This window comes from Hyperoodon ampullatus, assembly GCF_949752795.1.
Source record: "Hyperoodon ampullatus genome assembly, chromosome: 15".
Lineage (NCBI taxonomy): Eukaryota > Metazoa > Chordata > Mammalia > Artiodactyla > Ziphiidae > Hyperoodon > Hyperoodon ampullatus.
Window position 1 is genome coordinate 63,541,474 of NC_136928.1, and position 27,199 is coordinate 63,568,672.

The 27,199-nt window shown below is 34.5% G+C and overlaps 1 protein-coding gene across 3 annotated transcripts in view; it reads left to right on the forward strand.

Annotated features, from left to right (window-relative positions):
- The window catches only part of MEMO1 (mediator of cell motility 1), a gene marked incomplete at its 5' end in the record, with an annotated part of 129,908 nt that overhangs the window by 83,326 nt on the left and 19,383 nt on the right, over window positions 1-27,199 (forward strand). For 2 of the 3 annotated variants that reach the window (XM_079721219.1, XM_079721220.1), the window contains 3 exons: window positions 6,068-6,180; window positions 8,488-8,599; window positions 26,209-26,351. In XM_079721219.1, the coding sequence (XP_079577345.1) occupies window positions 6,068-6,180; window positions 8,488-8,599; window positions 26,209-26,351 (368 nt within the window). The remainder of the gene's footprint in view (window positions 1-6,067; window positions 6,181-8,487; window positions 8,600-26,208; window positions 26,352-27,199) is intronic. The other variant, XM_079721221.1, reaches the window with a different exon arrangement.

A 27,199-nucleotide genomic window follows, 5' to 3' on the forward strand; every position in this document is an offset into this window, starting at 1 on the left:
AAATATTTTGGTTTTTAAAATTTTCTTTGAAAACCTGGAGATGAATACTTGTAAGAAAAATTCAAAGCCCTTTGTTCTATTTTAATCACTTTATAATTGAAAATTCTTTATTGTACGTGTTAGGTTGTGTTTAATGAATGAAGAATAATTTCTCATTGACAGGATAAGGTACCTAAGTTATTTTAGAATCTGACAATGAATTTAATATGGTTTTTGAAGTATATTAGCTCTTAATAATTTAATGACAGCTCTGAAATTAGCTTAAAAAAATCTTTCTGTCAAATTGAGACTGAGTCGTATACTACTCTCTAAAATGAGAAATTTGTGAACTTTAAAAGCATAGTATACCACTCTCTAAAATAAGAAACTTGTGAAATTTCACAAGTTTCTGCTGGAATTAGCCACCCAAATTACTTAATTTGCTGACCAACATTTTATTTAAATAGCCAGTTCACTACATGTGAACCAGTGTCAGGTTCTAGTCTGTATTGCCAGTTGTACGTACACTGTGTGAATAGGTGAAACTGATCATTTTAATTCTGTCAAATGTTGTTATGTTAGACCCGTACTAGTAGAGATGAAGTATAATCATTCAGAAGTAACTCACAACAGCCATGAGTTTAAAAAGAAAATCTCACCCACAGCCTACTCCTTTATGAGCAATTAGTTCAAATTGTTAAAGCAAAAAAGCTGCTCTCTTTTGTTTTTATGTAGTATGCTCTGCACATTTTATCAGGCCTTTATTGAAAATTATTTTTTAGTAAGTTTTTAATAATAAATAAAATGATAATATTGCCAGATTGATGAGGTTTTGGTTAGCTCTGCCTCCTTTATGATGTTTTGATGCACATCTTTAACAAATATTTCATAATACATATTTAATGTGTAATTTTAACTTGTTTCATGAATAAGAGTAAAATAGAAATTAGATTGTAAAGCTTTTCAGAAGCTTCCTTTATTTGACCCTGGGCCTATAAACCAACCATAATCAAGGCTAGTTTATATAACAGCCTTTTCCAAACCTTTTTCTATTTGGCAGAACTTTTATTGATGATGATATGTACTAAAAGGGTACCCCTGAATTAAATTTGGCCTAGGAATATATAGAGAGCCTATATTGATATAAGTGGAAATTGTGTGTTAAATAAGTTGATGGACAGTGAGAATGGAAAGGAAAAAAATAATAAGGGAAGAGAGTCAAGGACTAAGAAGGTGACAATAAAGGAGATCAGTAAAAAGAAATGTGGATGATGGATGATGATGTGATCAGTTTATTTTTATAATTAGTATATAGTAATTGAATTCTGAATAAATAAGTGTTAAGGTCTCAGTGTTAAAAATAATCATGGACAGTCTTGTATTCTCTTGGAAGTGGCCCTCCCTGAGATTTGCAATATCTTCATAGTTCTTTAAGAAAATAGAGAAAACATCCTTTTGGGAATAATAAGTATAGAGAAAAAATAACAGTCCAAGAGAGAAGGATAAATTTGATACCACTAGCTTCCATTCTTCTTTCCCTTTCCCATTCTCTACATGTCAACCAGGATCGTCTTTTGTCCTTAAAGTTTGAATGGATCTTTTACCTTTGCATGATTTTGTAGCATCTTGCGTGAACATTTGGAAAATATTTGTTCATTGAGTCATGCAGATCTTTCAAATGTTGACATTTCATCATACCAAAAAAACACATTTGTTAATATCACCATCAGTTTCATGAGAAAAATTTTTAATTATTGGGAAGCTTTTTGAAAAAGCCTAATTTTCACTTAAAAGTTTCAGTTTTATCATTGGCAACAAATACGTCAAATATTTTATTTGAAGTGTCAGGCTCATTTTGTTCATTTTCTAAAAAATTTCTGCCGGATATCTAAATTGGAATAACCACAGTTTGTCTAATTTTTTGAAGTAAAAATTGTGTTCCGTGGAAAAAAGTCTACTTCAGCTCATAACTCAAAATCACACAGATGCTTTTTCCTTGAGACATACTTCTGTATGCAGTAGAAGTGCTTTATGCGTTTATCACCACAAATTGAATGCATTTTGTCATACAGAATATTTTTATAAAACTGTACTCGAAGTTCAAAATTTAATGAAATTAAATGAAACTGGCTTTAAAAAAAAAATACAGCATGGATGAAGGTGAAGAATACATGACTACTAGTACATTTTGATTCCGTTACCTTGATTGTAGCCAGCAGTATACCCAGTCTTACTTTTGTACTACAAGTGCAAATGTTAACATGTTGAAAAGGCAAATAACTTCTTTGTATTATTATGAAAACAGTTTTGATTTTGTGGACTCCTTGAAAGGTTCTTGTGAATTCACAGTTCACACTTTGCGAACTGCTGTGATTCAGGGTGATTGGATTTATATTGTGGATAAGGTATTGGAGAAGGCATCTCTGGGAAAATGATTTTTAAGCCAAGCAAAAGAAACAATTACACATGAAGAAGTTTTGAAATAGGCAAAGGTATTCTTGTCATCAAGGAACTGCAAGACCAGTGTGCATAAAGTACTGAGATCCGGGGGTGGGGGGGAGAATAACACAAGAAGGGGCCAGTTGATATGAGACTTTAGAACCCATTTTAAGGATTTTGTATTTTATCCTCTGACCAAGAAAAGCCATTGAAAGACTTTTTAAGCAGGGAAGTGATATGATCTGATTCATGTTTTAGAAAGAGTACTCGGGCTGTTTAAGGAATTTTTAAAGTTCTTTCCCATATTTAGAGTTGCAAAGTCTTTTCCTATTACTAAAACTTTAATTAAAAAATGGAACTCAGGATGTTACTTAGATAGTAACTTGATTTTGATTCATATCTTTCAGAAAACCTTGCAGGGCAGAAAAAGAATGCCAAAAGGAATCTTCTTTGGGGCCACATGACATTTTATTCTTTAGTTAAAATATCTCCACTTAACCATGAAACACTTTAAAAAAATTACTTGTGTTCCATTATTTAGTATAAGTAGTTGAATATTTATGAGAACAGACACTCAGGTAACTCATGTGTTAGGTGTACAGACTACACTCCTCATAGTAAGTAACTCCACAAATGCGGATTCTCTGGAGGTATTATTATATGTGAACTACATTTATTTCTGAAAGAATGCCTACTGATTTTTTTCTATTTTTTTTTTTTTTTTTTTTTTTTTTTTTTCCCGGTACGCGGGCCTCTCACTGTTGTGGCCTCTCCCGTTGCGGAGCACAGGCTCCGGACGCGCAGTCTCAGCGGCCATGGCTCACGGGCCCAGCCGCTCCGCGGCATGTGGGATCTTCCTGGACCGGGGCACGAACCCGTGTCCCCTGCATCGGCAGGCGGACTCTCAACCACTGCGCCACCAGGGAAGCCCTGATTTTTTTCTATTTTTTTATATTAAAGGTTTCTTTTACATGTATGGCAACAGTGATTATATGCCAATATTTAAAAGTTACTCTTTTAAGACAAAGAACTTTGTAATTAATTAAAGGGAGGGAAAGTGGCATTACTTCCAATGCCTATATTACATTTCTCTCCAAAATATTTGTATGGTCTTGGTGTTTATGGATCTAGCAATCTAGGGGGAAAAATGCATTATCTTTTATTTACACTATTAATTGTCTTATAGCATATAGCTAACACAGAGACTCATTCTGAGATTACTACTTGTTCAATATCCAGTTTCTTTTTTCTTCTTTTCATTGATACCTAGCCTTTTTTGGTTTGTTTTTGGGTATATCACTTTTAAGTGTTTTATATTGATGGGACCTAAATCTCTTTTTTCCTATTATCTCTCTTAACTAAATGTGGAACTTCACTATGTTGCTTTTGGATGAGTTTCAACCTTTGGGTACACAGTTGGATAATTCAGACTGATGGGACCTCTTTTCCCCACCAGACTTTTTCTTTTCATCTAGGTTGGGTCTGACAAAAAGGCAAGCAAGATGAGTAGTCACGTATTAGAGGAGGCAGTTAGGCTTTCGAAGCTGACCTCGGGTCTTTATTTCTGGAGTAACGCTCATCTTTTAGCCACTGTTAGAAGAACCTTGTTATACTTACCTATGAAATATATCTATGCCTAGATTGATTTTTTAAAGTCATTTCATATTTTAATTATATATTCTGAATTTCCCAGGAGTGTTCTGATTTTAAATATTCTATCCCTCTCTCTTTTCATAGAAATACATTCCTCAATCATAAAAATGCTTTTTTTTTCTTACTTGATTCTTGATTCATATAATACCTATCCTTAAGCAAGTTTCCTAAGCACTCAGATTTACCATTTTCTATGTCCCTCATTAAACTTTAATTTTAAGAATGTGGTGATATTTATGTGCTGTTAAGATACGAGAACATAGTGGTATCTTTTGTTCATTTAGGAATCTGTAGATCTGATTTTTTTTTTCTTAAATGGTTATTGAGTTGATCATAGAGATGATGACAAGAAGTGAGTATTAGCAGGGGGGGTGAGGAAAGGGATTATGTTTCTGACTAGAAATGGCCTGTGAGTGAAGTCTTACATGTGGGCTCTGAGTGACATCTTGAGGATTGCAACATCTTGAGGAGATTTTGGGACTAAACTGAGCATTACCTTTTCCTTATCCACATCTTTCTTATCCACCCCCGCCCCCCATATAGCAAGTAAGATATAGCTGGCAATAGGTTAATTTTCTTAGCTGTAATAGAATTCTGTCAAAATAAATATATTGCTAAAGCACACATTCCTTGGCCTGCAAGTTTTTGATGTGAAAGAGATATAGCTCTGTGTCTCAGTCTTTGTGTTTTTGTCCATTAGATGAGCAATGAAGTAGCACTTAATTTTCTAGGTACATAGCTTACATATATTCCTTTTTTTCTTATAGTTTTGGTTCTTTTGTCTCTGTAACTTTGTGTGTGTGTGTGTGTGTGTGTGTGGTGGGGAAAGTTTTGTTCATATGAATCTGGGAGAAACAGCGAAAATGGAGAGTTTGGAATTTAGATTGTAGAGATGTTTGAGATAAAATGAGAATAAGTTAATTTTACTCTTGATGTTAAGATAAAAGGATTGTAAAGATTTAATCTACAGTTTAGCCCAGTTCTTTTCTTTAGCCTACAGTGCAAATAACACATAGTTAAGTTTCTTTGTTTTTGAGAATGACTTCTACTTGAATGGGAACTGAGAAAGCTTATTACACAGAGTTCTCAACAAGATGCCTTTTTTCTCTGCCATGGAAGAAATGTGGAAATAGCTTTAACAGAATGCTTCTTTGTAATGATATTTTGGATTTTTAGAATTTATACTTTTATGGATTTTTATTAATGTTGTAGGCAAGTTTAGAATTTGTTATTTTGAGATTTTATTTAATAGCTGAAATGTTTAAAATTCAATTAATACAGCTATTAAAAACCTTATGTATCCTAGCCATTGTGAATACAGAGGTGATTTTAAGCATAGTCGGTTGGTTTACTATAGATAATCAGTAACTAGTATTCCCAGGTATTAAACATCGTTCTTTTAAAGACCTTCCAACAAAAAGATAGAGATAAGTAATTGAACTTAATTAACTGAGGAGCAAGTCATTGGTAGGAACATTAGTTTGCTAGTGCTGCCATAACAAACTACCATAAACTAGGTGACTGAAACAACAGAAATTTATTTTCTCACAGTTCTAGATGCTGGAAAAGTCCAAGATGGTTTGGCAGGGTTGGTTTCTTCTTAGGTTTCTTCCTTGGCTTGCAGATGACTGTCTTCCTAATGCCTCTTCACATGGTCGATCACCTCTCTGTGCATGTGCACCCCTGGTGTCTCTTCCTCTTCTTATAAGGACACCAGTCATATTGAATTCAGGCCTCACGCTAATGACCTCATTTTAACTTAATCACCTCTTTAAAGACCTTATCTCCAAATAGGTTCCATTTTGAGGTACAGGGGTTGAGACTTCAACGTATGATTTCAAGAGAACACAGTTTAGCATATAACAGTAGGTAATGAACTCAATCAAGGAAAACAATATTACATGTAATTTTTAAAAATTACTTGTTTTTCCTTTTTATTTAATAAAGTTTGTGTAGAAGTGCAATTGTTCTGTGTTTTTTATTGTATATCTCCTAGCCGGAGAATTTTCATCCTTGGGCCTTCTCATCATGTGCCCCTTTCTCGATGTGCACTTTCCAGTGTGGATATATATAGGACACCTCTGTATGACCTTCGTATTGACCAAAAGAGTAAGTATATAGAAATTTTATAGTTTGTAAACAGCTGAAGTTTTTACAAATAGGAATTATATGTTAATTTACAATTAAAAGTATGAGTATCATAGTAATATTTGAATTGTAAAAATAAAATTTGTTATAACTAATCTGCAAAAAACAAAAACTAAGAAAGAAAATCTTCCATATGCCTAAAAGACAACTACAGTTTTTCTGCCAGCCACAAAAATCTGTCAGATCCGCTAGTCTTTGGAGTGTAGTGGTTACATTTATAATCAGGGAAGTACCATGTACTTGTTGTACCATGAGACAAGAAATTGGTACCCACAACAACTTGTTGAAACATTTTGGGCATGTTAGTCTTCCTCTGTGTATAGCAGTTACTTCACTGTAAATGGATAATGGTGATAATGATTTTATATCCTCATATGGTATTTTTGGGAAAAAAAATTGAGACCATAGTTGTGAAACTCTGCAAGAAGGGTGCCACATAAATCTAAGTGCATTTTATTTTTAAAACATATCTATTATTTTGATTTTATTTTTTTAATTATTATTTTGATTTTTAAATAGAATTCTAGAAATCACAGTTTTTATTTAATCATGTCTCATTTTGTACATAATTTAAAAAATACCAAACAATACAGAACCTACTATAACAAATACGCATGTACTTATCATCCACACTTGACTCAGAATTTCCCCTCATCTGAAGTCAATTTGCATTCCCAAAAGTAACCGCATTCATGAACTTGATGTGTATCCTTCCAGTTCATCAAATTATATTTTAAGTACGTTGAGTGTTTTTATTGTTTCAAAAAATTTTGCAACAAATTCTTCTGTAGAATGAAGAAAGCGATTTGCAGAGGAAATGATCACCTCTTTTTCTTTAATTTTTAGGCCTAAAGTTTCATAATTTGGGGTTTTAAGTATTATAGAGTATTAGCAATTTGTTGTTAGGATATAGTTTATTAATGAAACTGGAATATTACTAGCCTTACTCCCTGGAATGGTTTTAGGGTACACATTTTTCATATATTTAAAATGCTTTTAAAATTTTTATTTTTTTCTTCCAGATCTATTGAGATATAGTTGACATACAACACTACATAAGTTTAAGTTATACAACATAGTGATCTGACTTTACATACATCATGAAATGATAAGTTTAGCAAATATCCGTCATCTCATATAGATACAAAATTAAAGAAATAGAAAAAAATATTTTTTTCCCTTGTGATGCGAACTCTTAGGATTTACTCTCAACAACTTGTATATAACATACAGCAGTGTTTATTGTATTTATTATGTTGTACATTACATCCCTAGTACTTACTTATCTTATTACTGGAAGTTTGTACCTTTTTACGACCTTCATTCCAATTCCGCTTTCCTCTGGGACATGCTTTAGTTTTAAAACCTTGTTGGGGCATTTAGAAAATTTTGGTTTTGGATAGACTGGCAGTGAGGAATGGAGGATTTTTAATCAGGTATAATTTTATAGAAAAAAAAGTCATACCGTTATTTGTTCGTTTCTTTGATATTGGTAAATCCATTTAAGGATGTAGTTATAAAAATGCTGGTTTTGTTCAATGAAAAAATAAAAATATTCTTATATCTTTTTTTACGTATTTCATCATTTTCTTGCTATATATTGATAATATCTAGTTTTAAGTGTAATTCATCAGAAGGATCTGAATTACTAAATCATTTTAAAATTTTAAGATTATTTAAGGCATGGTACTGTGGTAAATTTATATTCCCGTCTATACCACGAGTTTAATTTTTAATGTTGAGGAAAATAGCATTCTCAGTAGGAATTTTCTTTTCTTATCTTAGTATGACTGGAACCTGAGGTGTAAAACAATAAGTCTGTACATTGTATTAAAAAACAAAACAAAACTCAAAAACTATATTGTTAACCTCATGAGTAAGTAGACCAGGGGATTTTTCCATATTTCAGTAAGATTTCTAATCAGCTGTTCTTGTTAGTATCTACTGATTGAATAAGGTCAAGGATAAGCTTAGACTCAGAGGTGATTTTAGATTTAATGAAAGGAACCGAAGAAAAATTTAAATTATTATTTTTTATGTAACTATGTAACATATGAAAGTGCTGAATAAATCATTACATGTCTTACTGTTTTGTCTGGTATGTAAGAAGCTAGTTGTTTTTTCCTTTTTTTTAAACTAAAAATGGAGAATATCATGTGGTGCTTTTTGTCTCTTGCCAAAGCATGTAGTTTTCTGTTACTGGGTAGAGTCTCACAGGGTAAGGATATACATTAATATATTTGTTTTACTATATTTTGAAATCTCTAGTTTACGGAGAACTGTGGAAGACAGGAATGTTTGAACGAATGTCTCTGCAGACAGATGAAGATGAACACAGTATTGAAATGCATTTGCCTTATACAGCTAAAGCCATGGAAAGGTATATTAATATAAGAAATCCCAGAGAAATCATGGATATTAATTTCTTTGGAATTATTTTAACTAGGGTGAGATAATCATTAGGGTAAAGAATTTTAAAATTTTTGTTGAAATGAAATAAAAATTTGGGATTGGATTTTCTGAATGTGGATTGAAGTTGGTTTTGAGTAGTTTGCCTATGAAGGCTTAACGTGTAAAGTGACATGGTTGTCTTATTAGGTAGAAATATTAAAAGAAAAAAACAACAACAACAACCCGTGTGTGTGTGTTTGTGTGTATTGATTTGCCTGTTATCTTATTCATTATACATTCATTTATCTCAAAGTAACAATTACATTCTTTCATGTTATAGTGCTATAAGTAAATAATCATAAAATTTTAGATTTGGAAGTAACTTTGGAGGTAATTTATTTCAGCCTTAATCAAAGTACATGAATCTCTATTATAAAAGGGATTACTGTATAATAATATATAATAAAAGAGATTATCTAAATATAATATAGATCTGTTATAAAAGAGATCTCTTTTATAAAAAGTGCTTGACAGATTCTTATTTGGTACCTGCTAAAAGGTCTTCTAGTAATAGGGTGTTCACTTGACTATAAGTAGAGTGAAGACAGGGACAATATTTATTTTGTTTTCCACTTATACCCCAGTGCCTAGCACATCGCCTGTCACGTAGTAGTCAATTTATTTTGGTAAAATGAAAGAATTGTTTTAAGAGCTTTCTTTGTTCTTTTAGGGCAATATTCAAATTAGGAAGTTTTCCTTTTATAGGTCACATTTCTCTAATTTTTTCAACCATTTCCTTTATATGGACTTAATTTTCCATATGTAGTTTGACTAGTTCTAAATATGGTGAGATTATTCCTTCTCTGGTCTTCATTACTGTATTCTCTTAGGAAAATAAGTAGTGCATTATAGGTTTTCAGTAAATATTTGTCAATTAAATGCATTAATGAAGTCTGAGATTATCTAAGCAGTTATTATGCTGATATGGCTTACCTTACTATTGTCTGATATACTTGTGGTCAGCTCAAACCCCAAGGCTTTTTTATACTGTTAAGCTGGATTATTTCTCCTCTTGTACTTTTGTGGTTGATTTCTTTTTAACCCTAAATGTGTTTGTCTCTTCAGTTACTTCTGTTTAATTTTTCCATGTTGCTTTTATTCCATTATTGCAGTTTTGGGGGTTATTTCCACTCTTAATTCTGTTATCAAAGTATTATTTACTTCTCTCAGTCTTATGTTATCCACATCTTTTCACAATGATAACTATGAGGAATTACATAAACCTGAAGAAGTTTCCAAAAATAGTGTGATATTAAATTATAAGCAGTATAATTTTAGGTTAATTGTTTTAATACATTCTAATTCTTTAGAAGTTATTAAACCAATATAGGCTGTTTAATTTTTGGAATCCTAGTGTAACCAGAACATCCCATTCTTCAACTACATAGGACAGTAGAAAACTTTTGTTATTTGCTGAAATGTTTGCGTATTTTGTCATGAGAAAATATATTTTAGACTTAATAAATTTCAATACAATAGGACTAATAAACTGCCAACAGTATCCTTAAGGAAGCTTTAATAAAATAACATTTTTGTTGTTATTTCAAAAGTAAAACAGGCATAATGTGGAAATTTAGGAAAATAGAAATTTGAAACCAGTGAACAAAATTTTTATTCATAATTTCCTATTAAATAGTGTTAAATAACCACTTTTAAGTATATCACTCTTCATGAAAACCTTCCCTACATCTCAGATTACATTAGGATTCCTAATACTGACTCTTAGAAAGTACCCAGTACTTTTCCTTTGTAGTCTTTGCTGCGCTCACTATCTGTATCAGTCATTCATTACTGAGTAACAAATTGCCTCAAAGCTTAGTGACTTAAAATCATAACTATTTTATTGCTCACAATTTTTGGATCAGGAGTTTGAGTAGGGAATAGCTTGCTCTGGTCCACAAGATACTGACTGAGGGCTGGAGTGGGCCTTGAGGATCCAAGATGGCCTTAGTGCTGGCTTTTACTTGAGACACCTCATCTTTTCTCTAGATGGCCTGTTCGTTTACCAACTGTGGCTTTTCTATTTTCTTGGTTTCTCTGTAGAAGGATAGTCTGGATTTCTTTACATGGTGATTCTGGATAACAAGAGAACAAAACCAGAAGTTTCTTGGCCCATTAAGGCCTAGGCCTGAAACTATGTAGTATCATTTCAACTGCATTTTGTTTTTCTTTTTTCTTTCTTTTTTTTTTGCGGTAGCGGGCCTCTCACTGTTGTGGCCTCTCCCGTTGCGGAGCACAGCCTCCGGACGTGCAGGCTCAGCGGCCATGGCTCACGGGCCCAGCCGCTCCGCGGCATGTGGGATCTTTGCGGACCGGGGCACGAACCCGTGTCCCCTGCATCGGCAGGCAGACTCTTAACCACTGTGCCACCAGGGAAGCCCTGCATTTTGTTTTTCAAAGGAGAAATAGATGCCACCTCTTGATAGGAGGAGTAGCATATGTGTACAGGAGTAGGAGGAATTGTTGGCAGCCATCTTTGCAGATGGACTACCACAATTCTTCCTCTGGTGGACAATTCACATTTCTCCAACATGGAGGACAACCCCAGCTCTCCTAAGATGCCCAGAAATCTTATCCATTTATGACCTCAGGTTCAAAGTCCGTTATCTTATGATCTGCATTAGGTTGGGATATGGATGAGGCTCCTTGGGTGTAGCTCTGTTTGATTTGGATACCTGTGAACTAAGAAGGCAAGTCTCCCCCTCACCCTCCCAATACACTCAGTGTACAGTTTTGAGACAAGGACAGTAAAGCACAATAGTTACTTCCGTTGCAGAGTGAAAGAATGGGAAACATGTAGTAGTCTCTGGTCCAAAGCAATTCTGAACTCTAACCAGGAAATAGAAAATATCCTTGATTATGGCTTGGTTCTGTTGTCTGATAGTGGCTTCATAATTCATTACAGATGGTTTCTGACTTAAGATGGTTCCACCTAAGATTTTTTGGCTTTTTGATGGTGTGAAAGTGATACATATTAAGCAGAAATTGTACTTCGAATTTTGAATTTTGATCTTTTCCCAGGCTAGCAATGTGTATGCTTGCTCTTTCATGTTTCTGGGCAGTGGCAGTGAGTTGCAGCACCCAGGCAGCCTCGTGATCACAAGGGTGAACAATCAGTACACTTAAAATCCTCTGTACCAAGACAACCATTCTGTTTTTCATTTTCAGTACAGTATTCAGTAAATTACATGAGAGATTCTACACTTTATTATGAAAAAGGCTTCGTGTTAGATGATTTGCCCAACTGTAGACTAATGTAAATGTTCTAAGCACATTTAATGTAGGCTAGGCTAAGCAGCCTAGGTGTTTAGTAGGTTAGGTGTATTAAACGTATTTTCGACTTACAGTGGGTTTATTGAGACTTAACCCCATTGTAAGTTGAGGAAGACCTGTATTATTCTTAGCTCTTGACTGGATCCTTTCTGCTCTTGGCTCTCCTCTCTGAGTCATTTTTACTTTTCCATAAGAAATGGGCCTTGTTTGCATCTAAGTAGCAGTTTTAGTCTGCTTCATGTATGTGACAGTTTAAGAGCCTAAAGGCGTCTTTTCATTTGGAACAGTGTTTTGTTTTGTTTTTTAGTACAAACTGATTGAACTCCATTAAACACTTTGTGGGTTTTCTATACATCAGATTATAAGTGCATTCCATTAGACAAAAGTCACATCCACAGTTCTTTCTGAGACAGGCTTTTTTCTACTTTGGACCTCAAGTTAGGGGCCTGGAGTTTCTTAGAAGCCCTTTCACCTGCCTGAGAGGGTATACAAGCACTGTCTTAAGTCTTCCTGAATTCCTAATACATTTTACAGATGCGCTTTGATTTGATGCCTCTGAGCCCATGTTCTTGTTAGCACTGATTTGATCTTTGTCCTTGTGCTGTTTCTTTGACAGTCTTCTGCTGTCTATAGAGGCTAGCGATGAGAAACAGTTATTTTCCAACCAAGCAACTCCTGGTTGGAAATATTTCTTTTAAATTCTGCTTATAATTCTTTAGCTCATGTTTTTCTTCTTGTACCTTCTCATACTTGGCTATAAAGAAGCCATTGACACTTTGAATATTTTGTCTGGAAATCTTCTTAGCTAGATCTATAGATTCACTATGTGTATTTTTAATCTTCTAAGTTATGTCATATGACAGTTATGCTAATTGTTCTCCCAGTAAATAATATGGATAACCCTATTTCTAACCTCCTATAGCAGTATCCTTACTGCTCATCCAGTTTCCAGGCTCCTTGTTGCCCTTTCAACTTCCACCTATCTCTGTGTCCGCAAAGCCAATATCATATTTTTTAGGTTTCTCTTACAGTAATACACTTTCCAGGTACCATTTTTTGGTCTCAGTTATCTATTGCAGCATGGCATATCACCTTAAAGTACCTTTTTTTTTTTTTTTTTTTTTTGCTTATGATTCTTTGGGCTAGAAATTTGGTCAGGGATGAGTGGCAACCAGTCATCTCTATTTTATCTGCTGCCAGTTGAGACAGGTTGACTTAGGCTAGATGTTCCAAGGTGCTCTCACTTTCTGTTTGGGCTATGATGCAGGTTGTCTGCTGGGCACCTTAGTTCTCATCTTGGTGCTATCTCCACTTGTTGTTACTCTTCCTTCAGGGCCTGTCTCTACACATGGTTTCCCTTTCCTGCTGGGCTATCCTGAAGTACGTGGCAGTTCAGGGTAACAAGAAAACAAGTAGAAACTTCTAGGCCTCTTAATATTTAGGCTTGGAACTGGCACAGTATCACTTATGTTGCATTCTACTTGGCAAAGTAAGTTGGAGGGCTAGGTTCAAAGGGAAGGAGAAATTGGCTCTATACCTAATGGGAGGGGTGGCATGAGCATTCAGAAGTGGGAGGAATTTTGGTGATTATATATGTAGACGACCTACCACAGTAGCACTGCAGTTAAGTAGCTCTTTGTCTCCCTTCTCTGGTACTTCCCTAACCTATTCCCTACTCCAGGGCAGCTAGTCTACCCTGTATCTTCTGTACCCATCTCAGTACCTGGTACACAAAAGGATCTCAATAATTAATTGTTGAATAAATTAATAACAATCTATTTTTAATACTTTTATTAAATATTTTTCCAAAAGTGAGATCAGATTTTTTTTATTAACTGCTTTTCATATCATGAACCTATTTCCATGTCATTTTTTAAACTCCTTTTTATTGGGTATACATAGGACTTTCAAGTATATGTCTCTGTAATACTTCAATTGATCATTTAATTTTAAAACTTTTCCCTCATTTTTCACTACTATAAAAAATTATTACAGGTTAAACAATTAAATATCTATTATTTATAATTCTCTATTATTTTAAACAGATTTAAAAATGATATTCATTAGAGGTTATAGAGGAGAAAACATAAAATGACCCATAATCCCCTTGCTCAGTTAATTTTGTTGACATTTAAAAAATGGATGTACATGGTTTAAAAGTGTAAACAACATCAAGAAGTACAAAATGAGCAGTGAAAGCCTCTTTGCTTCTCCTCAACCAGTGTTTACTGACAGTAAAATTTATTATAGATATGCTAACATATGTTTGTGTATATACAATATATGTATAAGATTTATACGTACACATGTTTTTGTGAAAATTAAAACGTGTAAATAGGAGATGATATCTTAAGTATTTTATTCTGATCCTTTTTTCCATTTATTATCTTTATGATTGAAATTCGTAGTTTTTAGTATTGCATATAATTGCATTTGAGAGAGTTAAGTTCGGATATGTAGAAATCGTCTATCTTGAAAAAAACTGTTCACTCTTAAAATTAACAACATGATCCCACCTCTTCTTTTTCTTTGCATTTTACTCTGTTCAGTTATCTTTCGCCCCTTTTATTCCTTTCTCTGTATCATTCCCATTTACTCTACTTACAGTTTAAATTTCTAATTGATTTCTGGGGTAATTTACATACTGTAAAATATGCTCTTTATGGCATAGAAGTCTATGAATATTGATAAATGCAGAGTTGTAAATATTCACCACCGTCAAGATATAGAACAATTCTTTTGCCCTAATTTCAATGCTTTTTTTGTTCAGAAAAATGTGCAAAGTAAATAGAGTTCTTTAGTAACTTTCAAAGTGTTTGAGAAATATGACCCTATAAAAATGTTCATGTTTACTGTAAAAATATCATTATTATCTTTTTAGCCATATAATGCTTTTTGTTACTACTAATATTTTGGAACATGGGCAACTTGAAAGCACAGTACCGTGTATTTAAATCTGTTTCATCTTATGTTTCAGGTTCTAGCCAATCTTAGAAATTCACCATGGTTAGGATTTGGTAACTTAGTACTTATACCATTATATATATTTAGAAAATCTTGATTTTATATAGTTTATCCAGATTGTTAAACCTAATTCTTGTAATTCTTGTGTTTATTTGTATTAATTATATTTTTGAGTTCCCTGAGTGAGAATGTCAGATGCCTTGTATGGTATTAATTACTATTAACTGAACTTTTTTTCTATTTGTAACATCTTATACTAGTATAATACATTTGTGATAATTGATGAACCAATATTGATACATGATTATTAACTGAAGTTCAGAGTTTAATTAGGGTTCACTCTTTGTGTTATATAGTTTATGGGTTTTGCCAAGTGCCTCATGTCATGTATCTACCATTATAGTACCACGTAAAATAGTTTTACTGCCCTAAAAATCCCCCGTGCTTTACCTATTCGTCTTCTCCCCCCTCTCTGCCTCCATCCAACCCCTGGTAACTGCTGATATTTTTACTGTCTTCATAGTCATATAGTTTCTAGAATATCATGTAGTTGGAATCATGCAGTATGTAGCCTTTTCAGGTTGGCTTCTTTAACTTAGTAATATATTTTCAAGATTCCTTCATGTCTTTTTATGGCTTGGTAGCTTATTTTTCTTTATGTTGAATAATAATCCATTTTATGGGTGTATTACAGTGTATCCATTCACCTATTAAGAGATTATCGATATACTTGGATTAATATCTGTTATATTTGTTACCATTTTCTGTTCATTGCCCTTGTTCTTTATTCTTTTTTGTCTTCCCCTCTTTTTCTTCTTGCTCGGGTTTTAATTGAGCATTTAATATGAGTTCATTTTCTTTCCTCTCTTTGTATATTGATTTTACTTCTTTTTACTTTGTTTAGTGGTTTCTTTAAAGTTTGCAACATACATTTGTAACTGATGCAAGTGTACTTTCAAGTAACACTGTACTGATTCATGTAGTGCAAGTATCTTATAACAAGAGTATTCCCGATTTCTCCTTCCTGTCCCTTATAACATTGTTATCATTCATAAGCTATAAGTACCAAACACATTATTGCTATAATTATTTTGAACAATTGTTATCTGTTAGATCAATTAAGAATAAGAAAAATAAAATGAAATAAACGAAAGATGTTATTTTACATTCTTTTATCCCTTTCTAATGTGCTTCCTTTCTTTTATGTTGATATGAGTTTATGTCCTATATCATTTTCCTTGTCTCAGAAGGACTTTTTAGCAGTTTATAGCTCTGATTTTATTTTATTTATTTTAAAATATTAATTTATTTTTTTGGCTGTATTGGGTCTTAGTAGTGGCATGCGGGTTCTTCTCTAGGTGTGGTGCACGGGCTCCAGAGCACACAGGCTCAGTAGTGTGGCCCTCAGGTTTAGTTGTCCCACAGCATGTAGGATCTTAATTCCCCAACCAGGGATCGAACCCGCTTCCCCTGCATTGGAAGGCGTATTCGTAACCACTGGACCACCAGGGAAGTCCCTGGTTTTATTATTTAAAACTTGTTATTTTGGGTTGGAAAAAAGATTTCTTTTCCTTTACCTTTGTGACCTTCTCAGGAATACACAAGAGACTCCTTTTCCAATGTTGCTGTTAATCGCAGATTAAGAATAATGTATTTTATTCATGGGGAGTAATTAAGTAGGCTAATAAACAAAACTCATTTTGGCCCATAATCATAATCCCCCCCCTTCAGTTTTACTAGTTATTGATGTAAAGATTTGATGGTTTTTAAGATGACATTTACTCTCCAAATTTAAAAATTTTCGTTAATCTGAATTTTTCCGGTATTAGTAGAGTTGCCTAATTGTGCAAGGAATGACAGGTGATACAAAATAAGTAAATATTGTGTGTTTCCTCATCATATAGTCTAGTAGGAGAGATAACTGTATATAAATAAATGTAATATAATTCAAAATGTAATAAGTACGATTGAAGAGTTTATAGGAACAAAAAAGGGGGATGTAGGTGATAGCTGAGTTAGGGGAGCACAGAAGGCTTTGTAGAGAAGGTGATATTTGAGTGGACTTTGAGGATGGCTATAATTTTCACAGAATGGGGCAGAATTTTTTGAGGGAAAGGGAGTGCTGTAACTACCAAGTATAGGAGTAAGAAAGCCCAGGGCTTATTTTAAGTACAGAAAATTATTCGACTTAGCTTGCAGGAGTTGCAGAAGGCCGAGCTAGTAACTGAGGTCTGTCTGTAGATGTTTTTTGTTTGGCCTGCATAGTTAGAAAAAGTTTTTTCACAGATATGAATGTTTTTAGTTGGATATTGGTCCTGCCACTTCCTGTTATCTTATACCTTATCCGACTTTTCACACATATATGATACCAATGTGGGACTGGAGACATTTGAATAGGTAACTTTGTAGAGGTGTAGAGTAAGAGGGCCAGGATTAGAAAGTTGGAAAGTAGGTTGGGACAGGATTATGAAGGGCATTGAATGTCATTTTAAGATATTTGTATTTCATTCCATGATTGGTATAGAGCTAGTAAAAGTTCCTCAGCAAAAGAGGGAGATGATTAGAACTTGACTATAAGAGTATTACTCTTTGATGGTGTGATGGTACTGTGAAGGATGGATTAGAATTGGAAGGGGTTGGTAGAAATAGTTTAGAAATCACGGGGGCTTAGAACTAACGTAGTGGTGGATAGGCTAGCAGACTGAGCAGATTATGGGAGACATTTAAAGGTTAGAATGAGCAAAACTTGGTAAATGTTTCTATGTGGTAGAGTAAGATAATTTTAAGGCAAGTTTAAGGCCTAAGAGTATACAATTATCAGAGATGGTAAAGCTGTTAAGTTTTAGGTGTAAACCCGGGTATAATTTTAGGAGAGCATAGGGCATGGAAATAAATGTTGACTTGTTTCTCTCAAAATACTAGAATGTCTCTATAATTCTGACAGCAGACTTGGACCAATTTATCATAGGACTCTTGCTTCAAATGGTTGAGTTTCCAAAACAGAGTTTAGTACGATTCTCTGGTACCTGAAATATGCCTGCTCCTGTAAAACCTTTCTAATCAGTATTCCTGCTGGAATGGAAATTTAGAAAGATATAACCTTTGAAATTAGTTTTGATAATCTCATTAGATTCACTTACTTGATCCAACAGTAAAGATTTATAAATGACTTAAATGGTAATTTTAGTTGTCATTGACAGCTAGTTTACCTTGTCCCTTTTCCCTTTTCTTCCCCTTCCCCAGTTTCCCTTTTTCATGAACATAGAAGTTTCCTTTTGAGTATTACCTGTATCCGGAAGAGAGCATTTTTTAGAATTATAGATAGAACATGGAGAATCTCTGGAATAATAAGTACAAATTCTTTGTTGGTCATAATGGAATAATTTTAGTTTCTATGACCATGAAAAGGATGAGCAAGAGATAGCATAAGACATTTGAGAAGATTGGGATGTATTTTATTTTTATCAGAGTAAAGATTTTTTATATTTACATATGTTTTGTCCTCTTTTTTCCCTATGCATATTTTCTGTCTAAAAAAGGAGAGGAGAGTAAATTATATAGGAATATTATTGTGGCAACAGCCTTAGCACCTTAGGGATAAGAATAATTTTTCTTCTGACTGGCTTAGTTATTTATTTATTTGGTTGCACTGGGTCTTAGTTGCGGCAGGCAGGCTCCTTAGTTGTGGCTTGCCAGCTCCTTAGTTGTGGCATACAAACTCTTAGTTGCAGCATGCATGTGGTATCTAGTTCCCCCACCAGGGATCAAACCTGGGCCCCCTGCATTGGGAACACGGAGTCTTAACCACGGCGCCACCAGGGAAGTACCTATGATTTTTTTTTTAATTCTCACCTGAGAAGCTCTGGACTGCTTCTAAAATTTTTGGGAAGTTGGAACAATTTGTATAGAAAAGAAAATTCTCATGTTCATCAGTGTTGTTCAGGGGAGAAATATTCAGATTAATGCCATAGAAAGAATAAGCAAATAACTATTTGTATACAGTATTTCATCTAGTTTAAAATGTCATCAATTTTAAGATTTCAGTTACTTATATATCACTAATTAAGTAAAAATACTACCATTTAAATTGTTTTCTTATTACTTAGAATATTCATATTAGAGTTCACATTTTTTCCTTCTGATGAGAACTTTTAAGATCTACTGTTAGCAAGTTTTGAATATTCAATAGTGTTATTAACTATAGCATTAACTGTAGAACTATGTTAGCTACAAATTCACATTTTTATATTAGAATTTTTACATTAGAATTTAGACTTTTTGTGCTCTGTACCATTAAGAGCATTGGTGATACGGTGATCTTGTTTTTTTAAAAATATTAATTAATTTATTTATTTGGCTGCACTGGGTCTTAGTTGCGGCATGTGGGATCTTTGTTCCAGCACGTGGGATCTTAGTTGCGGCATGCGGGATCTTTAGTTGCGGCATGTGGGATCTAGTTCCCTGACCAGAGATTGAACCCAGGCCCCCTGCATTGGGAGTGCGGAGTCTTAGCCACTGGACCACCAGGGAAGTCCCAATATTGTTTGTTTGGGTTTTTGTTTGTTTTTTAAAAATTTTTATTTATTTATGGCTGCATTGGGTCTTCGTTGCTGCGCGTGGGCCTTCTCTAGTTCTCTGTTGTTGCAGGGCACAGGCTCTAGGTGCATGGGTTTCAGTGGTTGAGATGCGTTAGTTTCAGTGGTTGAGGCACGTGGGCTCAGTAGTTGTGGTGCACAGGCTCTAGAGTGCAGGCTCAGTAGTTGTGGCACACGGGCCTAGCTGCTCCGTGGCATGTGGAATCTTCCTGGAGCAGGGCTTGAACCCATCTCCCCTGTGTTGGCAGGCGGATTCTTAAGTACTGCACCACCAGGGAAGCCCATATTGTTTGTTTTTAAGGAGAGTGCTTCACTATTGGTTCTGGGATTTCAATTCTCGTTTGTTACACATCTTGGATATAGTAATTTTCTGCAGCACGGGTTAAGGTATAGGACAGAAAAAGAAGGGGTAAAACTTTCATCTACATTACTGAAGTGCTCACAAGAGTTTTGCAAGGTAGATTTTATTAACTCTTTTTACTGATGACAGTTGAGGCTTAGGATAGGTTAAGTAACCTGGTGCAAGTAGCACAGTTTGCAAGTGGCAAAGATGGATTTTCTTTCTTCTTCTTCTTTTTTTAACAGTTTTATTGAAGTTTGAAGTATGAGTGATATCTTGTAAAACTCATCCACATAAGATTATAGCTCACTGATTTCCAATAAATTTATAGATTTGTGCAGACATCTCACAATCTAGTTTTAAAACACAATTTTTATCACCCAAAAAAGAAGTCTTGTGTCCATTTGAGGGCAATTCTTGCTCCCATTCTCAATCTCAGGCAACCATTTACCTTCTTTCTTTCTCTATAGATTTGTATTTTTTGGAAATTTTAAATAAATGGAATCATATAAAATATAGTCTTTTGTGTCTGTCCTTTTTCACTTAGCATACTGTTTTTGAGATTCATCCATGTTGCGGTATGTATCCATGGTTCATTCTTTTTATTGCCAAGTAGTTATTCCATTGTATGAATATGCCACATTTTGTTTAACCATTCACCAGTTAATGGACATTTGGATCATTTTCATTTTTGGCTATTAGGAATAATGATAAAAACATTCTTGTACAAGTCTTTATGTGAACATATGTTTTCCTTTCTCTTGAATAGTTACTTGGAAATGGAATTGCTGAGTCATATGATAAGTCTGTGTTTTAACTCTTTTAGAAACTGCCAAACTGTTTTTCAAAGTGATGGCGCTGTTTTATATTCCAGGAACAATGCATGAGGGTTCTGTTTCTCCACATTCTGGCCAGTACCTGTTATTGTCAGTCTTTTTATTACAACCATTCTGACAGATGTGTAGTGTAACCTCATTGTGGTGTTAATTTGCATCTCTCCAGTGACTTATGAAGTTGAGCAACTTTTCATATGATTATTAGTCATTCGTGTATCTTCTTTTGTCAAATGTCTATTCATATATTTTGCCCTAGTTTTAATTTGATAATTTATCTTTTTACTGAGTTACAAGATTTTATATATTCTGGACACAGGTTTTTTTATTCATATATATGATATGCAAAGATTTCCTCCCATTGTATGGCTTGTCTGTTTGTTTTCTTAATGATGTCTGTTGAAGAGCAAACATTCTTGATGAATTTTTGTCTTTTTTTTTTTCTTGTATGGATTCTGCTTTTGAATCCAGGGTCACATAGATTTTCTCTTCTTGAATGTGTTCTGCAGACCATTATCTGGCCCACAGCTTGTTATTGTAATGTTTTATCGGAACATAGTCACACCCATTCATTTACCTAATGACTATGGCTGCTTTCTCTTTACAGTGACAGTTGAGTAGTTTCTACAGATATTGTATGGCCCAGAAAACCTACAGTATGGCCCATTTCAAAAGATGTTTGCTGAACCCAGTTCTAGATGTGTTACGGTTTTAGCTTATAGTTGTGGCTATCATCCAGTTTGTGTATGGTATGAGGTAAAGGTCTGAGTTCACTTTTTTCCTGTGGATACGCAATTATCCCAGTACCATTTGTTGAAAAGTCCATCCTGTAAGTAATGAGTCATTTTCTTTTTGCTGCTTTCAAGATTTTCTCTTTGTCTTTGATTTTCATCAGTTTCATTATGGTATACCTAGGTTGGGGATCTCTTTATATTTACCTACTTTGGGTTGTTTAGTTTTTTTGATCTGTAGATTAATGTTTTTCATGAAATTTGGAAAGTTTTCAGCCATTATTTTTTTCTAATACTTTTACTGTAACTTTTCTGGGATTCCCATTGTGTGCATCCTCATATGTTTGATGTTGTATATATTAAGCATAGTTTCCTTTATTTCTTTGAACATATTTTTAATAATTTTTAAAATCTTTGTCTGCTAAATCTAATATCCGGTCCCATTTGGATACAGCTTCTACTTCCACCCCCACCCCCACCCTACCCCCAAGAGTGGGTCACAGGTTCCTTTTTCTTTGGCTCACAATTTTTTTCTTGAAACTGGACTTTTTACATATTGGGTTGGCCAAAAAGTTTGTTTCTGTTTTTTCATAAGATCTTACAGAAAAACCAGAACGAACTTTTTAGCCAATCCAATAGTATATTATAGCAACTTTATTCTTTTTTTTTTAACTTTTTATTTTATATTATAGTCAATTAACAATGTTGTGATAGTTTCAGGTGTACAGCAGGGTGATTCAGTTATACATATACGTGTATCTATTCTTTTTCAAATACTTTTCCCATTTAGGTTGTTACATAATGTTGAGCAGAGTTCCCTGTGCTATACAGTAGGTCCTTGTTGGTTATCCATTTTAAATATAGCAGTGTGTAATGTCAGTCCCAAACTCCCTAACTATCCCTCCCCTCTACCCTTCCCCTGTGGTAATCGTAAGTTTGTTCTCTAAGTCTGTGAGTCTGTTTCTGTTTTGTAAATAAGTTCATTTGTATCATTTCTTTTTAGATTCCACATATAAGCGGTATCATACAATATTTCTCTTCCTCTGTCTGACTTACTTCCCTCAATATGACAATCTCTGGGTCCATCCATGTTGCTGCAAATGACATTATTTCATTCTTTTTAATGGCTGAGTAATATTCCATTGTATGTATGTACCACCCCTTTATCCATTCCTCTGTTGATGGACATTTAGGTTGCTTCCATGTCTTGGCTATTGTAAACAGTGCTGCAGTGAACATTGGGGAGCATGTATCCTTTTGGACCATGTTTTTCTCTGGGTATATGCCCAGGAGTGGGATTGCTGGATCAGATGGTAGCTCTATTTTAATTTTTTTTTTTTTTTTTTTTTTTGTACGCGGGCCTCTCACTGTTGTGGCCTCCCCCGTTGCGGAGCACAGGCTCCAGACGCACAGGCTCAGGGGCCATGGCTCACGGGCCCAGCCGCTCTGCGGCATGTGGGATCCTCCCGGACCGGGGCACGAACCCGTGTCCCCTGCATCGGCAGGCAGACTCTCAAGCACTGCACCACCAGGGAAGCCCTCTATTTTAATTTTTTAAGGAACCTCCATACTGTTCTCCATAGTGGCTGTACCAATTTACATTCCCATAACAGTGTAAGAGGGTTCCCTTCTCTCCACACCCTCTCCAGCATTTATTGTTTGTGGATTTTTTGATGATAACCATTCTGACTGGTGTGAGATGATATCTCTTTGTAGTTTTGATTTGCGTTTTTCTAATAATTAGTAATGTTGAACATCTTTTCATGTGCCTCTTGGCCATCTGTATGTCTTCTTTGGAGAAATGTCTGTTTAGGTCTTCTGCCCATTTTTTATAGCAACTTTATTCTGATTTTATTAATTTTTTTCTGCAGGTGGTAGTGATGGTGGTGGTGGTTGTTTCATTCATTAATTTTTTTAAAAGTAACTTTCGTGGACTCTATGTGTGGAATTTGTCTCTCTCACAGTATTTGGCTACTGATGTATCTCCTTAGCTTTTAAAAAATTCTTATTTATATTTTTTACCTTGGCTTTCTAGAGTTCACCCCTGTATCTGCACTGCTTAGTGCTTAGCTACTGTTTGTTTGGAGGTTGTGCTTAAACATGTTGAGCCTGTATACCTTTCACCCTCTGCTGCTGGATTGTGTATGTTTTGGGGAGCTCATATGAAATTTTCAAGTTTGCCTCCTTTGCTTTCTGTTGGATCTTCTCTGGTCTCCCTGTGCATATGTGGAGGTTTCCAGTCAGCCAGGGATATGTAAGAGCTTGGTGTCTCTCAGGTCTCCACTTACCCTTGTGCTTGCTCTCATCCTCCCAATTACCTGGCATTTGGCGAGAGCTTAGGGCCTTATGGACCTCCCCTGCACACATGTGCTGCCTCCTATTCAGCCAGGGCACCATCAGGGCCTCTCCTCAGAATATATGAATTTATTCAGTCCCTATATGGGTCTCTCCTTTCCCAGACCTCCCTGTTAGATTTCTAGGTAGTCCTCAGGTTTGTGGCTTGCCTCAAATGATATGGTAATTTCAGGCTACAAAAGCTGCAGGATTTTCTGTTTCCTGCTGGGTGTGGGTATTCTGCTCTCTACTGCAAATCAAAGTCAGCTTCCTTCAGCGGTGAAGCTGCTGGTTTTCACAGGCAATCTCACCTTGCTTTCACCATAATGTTGGTGGAGCAGGGAAGGGAGATAGAGTCAGTTCCTGGTAAGATGCCAGACTTCCACTGTTCTTCCCAAGAAATCAGTTTATTTTTCATGAATAAACTCTTCTCACTGTGTTTTTCGCCCTTGGTTGATTTCCAGAGCACAAAATGTTTGGTTTTTTGGACAGTTTTATCAGTTTTATAATTGTCATTTGAGGGTGAGATTTTATATTCCTTCACTAGGGAAGGCCAACTTCACCACTTGGATTCTAAAACCTAGGAATACTACATTTCAAAGCCAAATGCTCTTTTCTCTAAGTCATGCTTTGTGAGGATAGAGAACAACAAGAAATTTTTTAAAAAGAGAAATAACAAAGAGGTGGATGGATGAATCTTGATTCAGAACTTAGATTTCTAAGTAGTATTAGACTTTTACCTCTGTGTAGATAGTTCAGACAGGTTAATTGAATAGTTTGATGGCTGTTATGGAGAGGAGACGTGTTGTTTGCTCAGAGTGAAGCAACTATTGTTGACAAAGTACTTTTCTTGTAGTATTCCTTACTTCGTAACAGTTTTATGAAAAGGGTATTGTAATTATGATCATTTTACAAATAATATAAATTTTTAGGTTGGTAACTTACCTATGCTCTCAACATTTATTTGTATGTGATAGAGATAGTACTTGAGCCCATTTCTTCTGACTTCTTGTTTTTTATACTCTATATAACTGCTTCCCTACTATGTCGTAATTACTTGCAGACTCTTTAATGATCTTAGTGTATTTATTTATGTAGGTAGTACTTGAAGTTAGAACAATTCATAACAATCTTCCTGAATTTTTACTAGAACTCAAATTCTTTTCTTTCATATGATAATCACTCTTAACTTACTGAAGAGCCCCTATTCGTTCATGCAGTTGTTAAGCAAAGTGGTAAGAATCAGAGAAAGAGATATCCCATGGCAGCTTCCTCTGCCAGCTTCCTCTTTTTTTCTTACTCCATAGATGCAGATTCTGCCCAAGAAGCCCCTGCATTGCAGAGGGACTGGAGATCTGTATGATCTGTTTATTTCGCAATTGACAAGGGTAAGGGGGCCTTTTTGGGGGAGGCGCTTGGGTGCCCTGAATTTAGCTTTATGAAGCTGAGCTAACATTTATTTTGGTAATACTTAAACCTAGTATTTTTACAGACCCTTTTATGAATTCTGTTTGTCCTACATCAATTAAGTGCCGGATTATCATATTAAAAAGCATTTATTACAATGATTTTTTTAAAGTCCTGTTTAGAACAAGTCAGACAAACATGATTCATGCTTCTAAAATTCCAAATCTGGGATCCTTTAGAATATAAATAATATTGAATATATGTAAACAAAATTTCACTACAATGAAAAATTTAAAAGGTCTGTTTCTGTAGCCCGTCACAGTTATTCTTAATTAATCTGCTCTGTTCCTTTTCCATAAATCTTTCAACCTATAGAGTGAAAAAGGGACTTGTGGATATGCCATAAACATTGTGGATGGGCGTGGCGTCTTTTTCTTGCTGCTAGAAATTAATATCTATTTCCTTGAATTCTATGTCCACCCTAGATGCCGGTGAAATTTGAGTTGTATCTTCAGACTGTCCTGTATCTGTTTATTAGTATAGGAGTAAGGTGCATTTGGTGAATCTTACGGGAGCCAAGATAAGTTTTGTAGGTCTCACTTGGCAGGTTTATAGAACAAGTGCCAGAAATGGTGGTATTTATAATCGGATAGAATTAAAATAAGTGAGGAAGAATTTAATACTCTTAAAATTACAGAAGCATTGGGCAGAGATGATTGTAGCTTTTATGGGTAGTTGAGAAGACTTGACTTGGTGATGGTTTGATGGGCTTATTTTTATATTCGAGGATATTATTAGTAGTAAAATAGCTTTGTTTACCTAAAGAAGTATTGTACATTTCTGTAATTTAAATAGATATTTTTAGTACTCTGTACCTCATATTTTTAAATGGTTTTCTTTAAACATTAATTTATAGATTTTAAGAATTCAGCAATATTATGTATATTATCCATTCCACTATTAATAAATGTTCCACTTTTTAGTGCCAACACAATGGAAAACTATTTTTATTCTTATATTTCTTAAATGACTTTTTTTTTTTTTTTTCTGTTTTCTTTAAGCCATAAGGATGAGTTTACCATTATTCCTGTGTTGGTTGGAGCTCTGAGTGAGTCAAAAGAACAGGAATTCGGAAAACTCTTCAGTAAATATCTAGCGGATCCTAGTAATCTCTTTGTGGTTTCTTCTGATTTCTGCCATTGGGGTAAGTTCTAGATTTTAACATTTCATGGTAGATATTATGTACTTGTGGTTAAAGGTATCTTTTCATTCTAAGCTCTGATTTTCAGTTCTTTATCACTTTCTGTGGAAAGTTTTACTTTTAGCAACAATGTTTAAAGGTGAATAAAAAAAGTCTTTTGGTCATTTAAAAAGGATGAGATTGTAATAGGGGATTATGGATACATTTCCAAAGGCGACTGGTATAATTGGATTCACACTGTGAGGGCATCCTTGCTTAAGACACTTAGGTTAGTGGGAGCTAAGATTTTTTAACCCCATTTCCAGTTAGAGTTGTGTGATAGATTCTCTGAAGTTAAATTTTTGGTGGATAAAACAAATGTTCTTTAGACTGTAGAAGAGCACTGTGTGCTATGCAAGTCCTTTTCCACATTTTCTTTTTTGTAATTAGTCTTTTCTTCTTTCTCTTTTTTTCCTTTGGTGCTTAAGTTTTGCCCATAGTTGCCATCAGTTTAGAGCTACCCTCCAAAGGTTGTAACATGTTAGCTATTAGCACTGTGGTCTAAATTGGTAATGGTTCATAAGGGTAAGGACTCCTAAGAGATTTTTGTTACTATTGTGAATTAAAAGAATAAGGAAGCTTCACAGTGAATAGATCATAAAGGAAGTGAGACATTTATGGATGCCTTGTTTAGTAAGTTTTGTTTTTTTTTGAATTCTTTGGATACAATTTGTTCTCATTTATCCATTACTGTTGTAGAATATTTCTGAATCCTATTCCTTTTAGGACATCTCTTTGACTCATTTATTTTAATGGTTTAAGGATGCCATTATCTGTTCATTCTTCAGTTATTTCTTTGATTATAGTAAAAA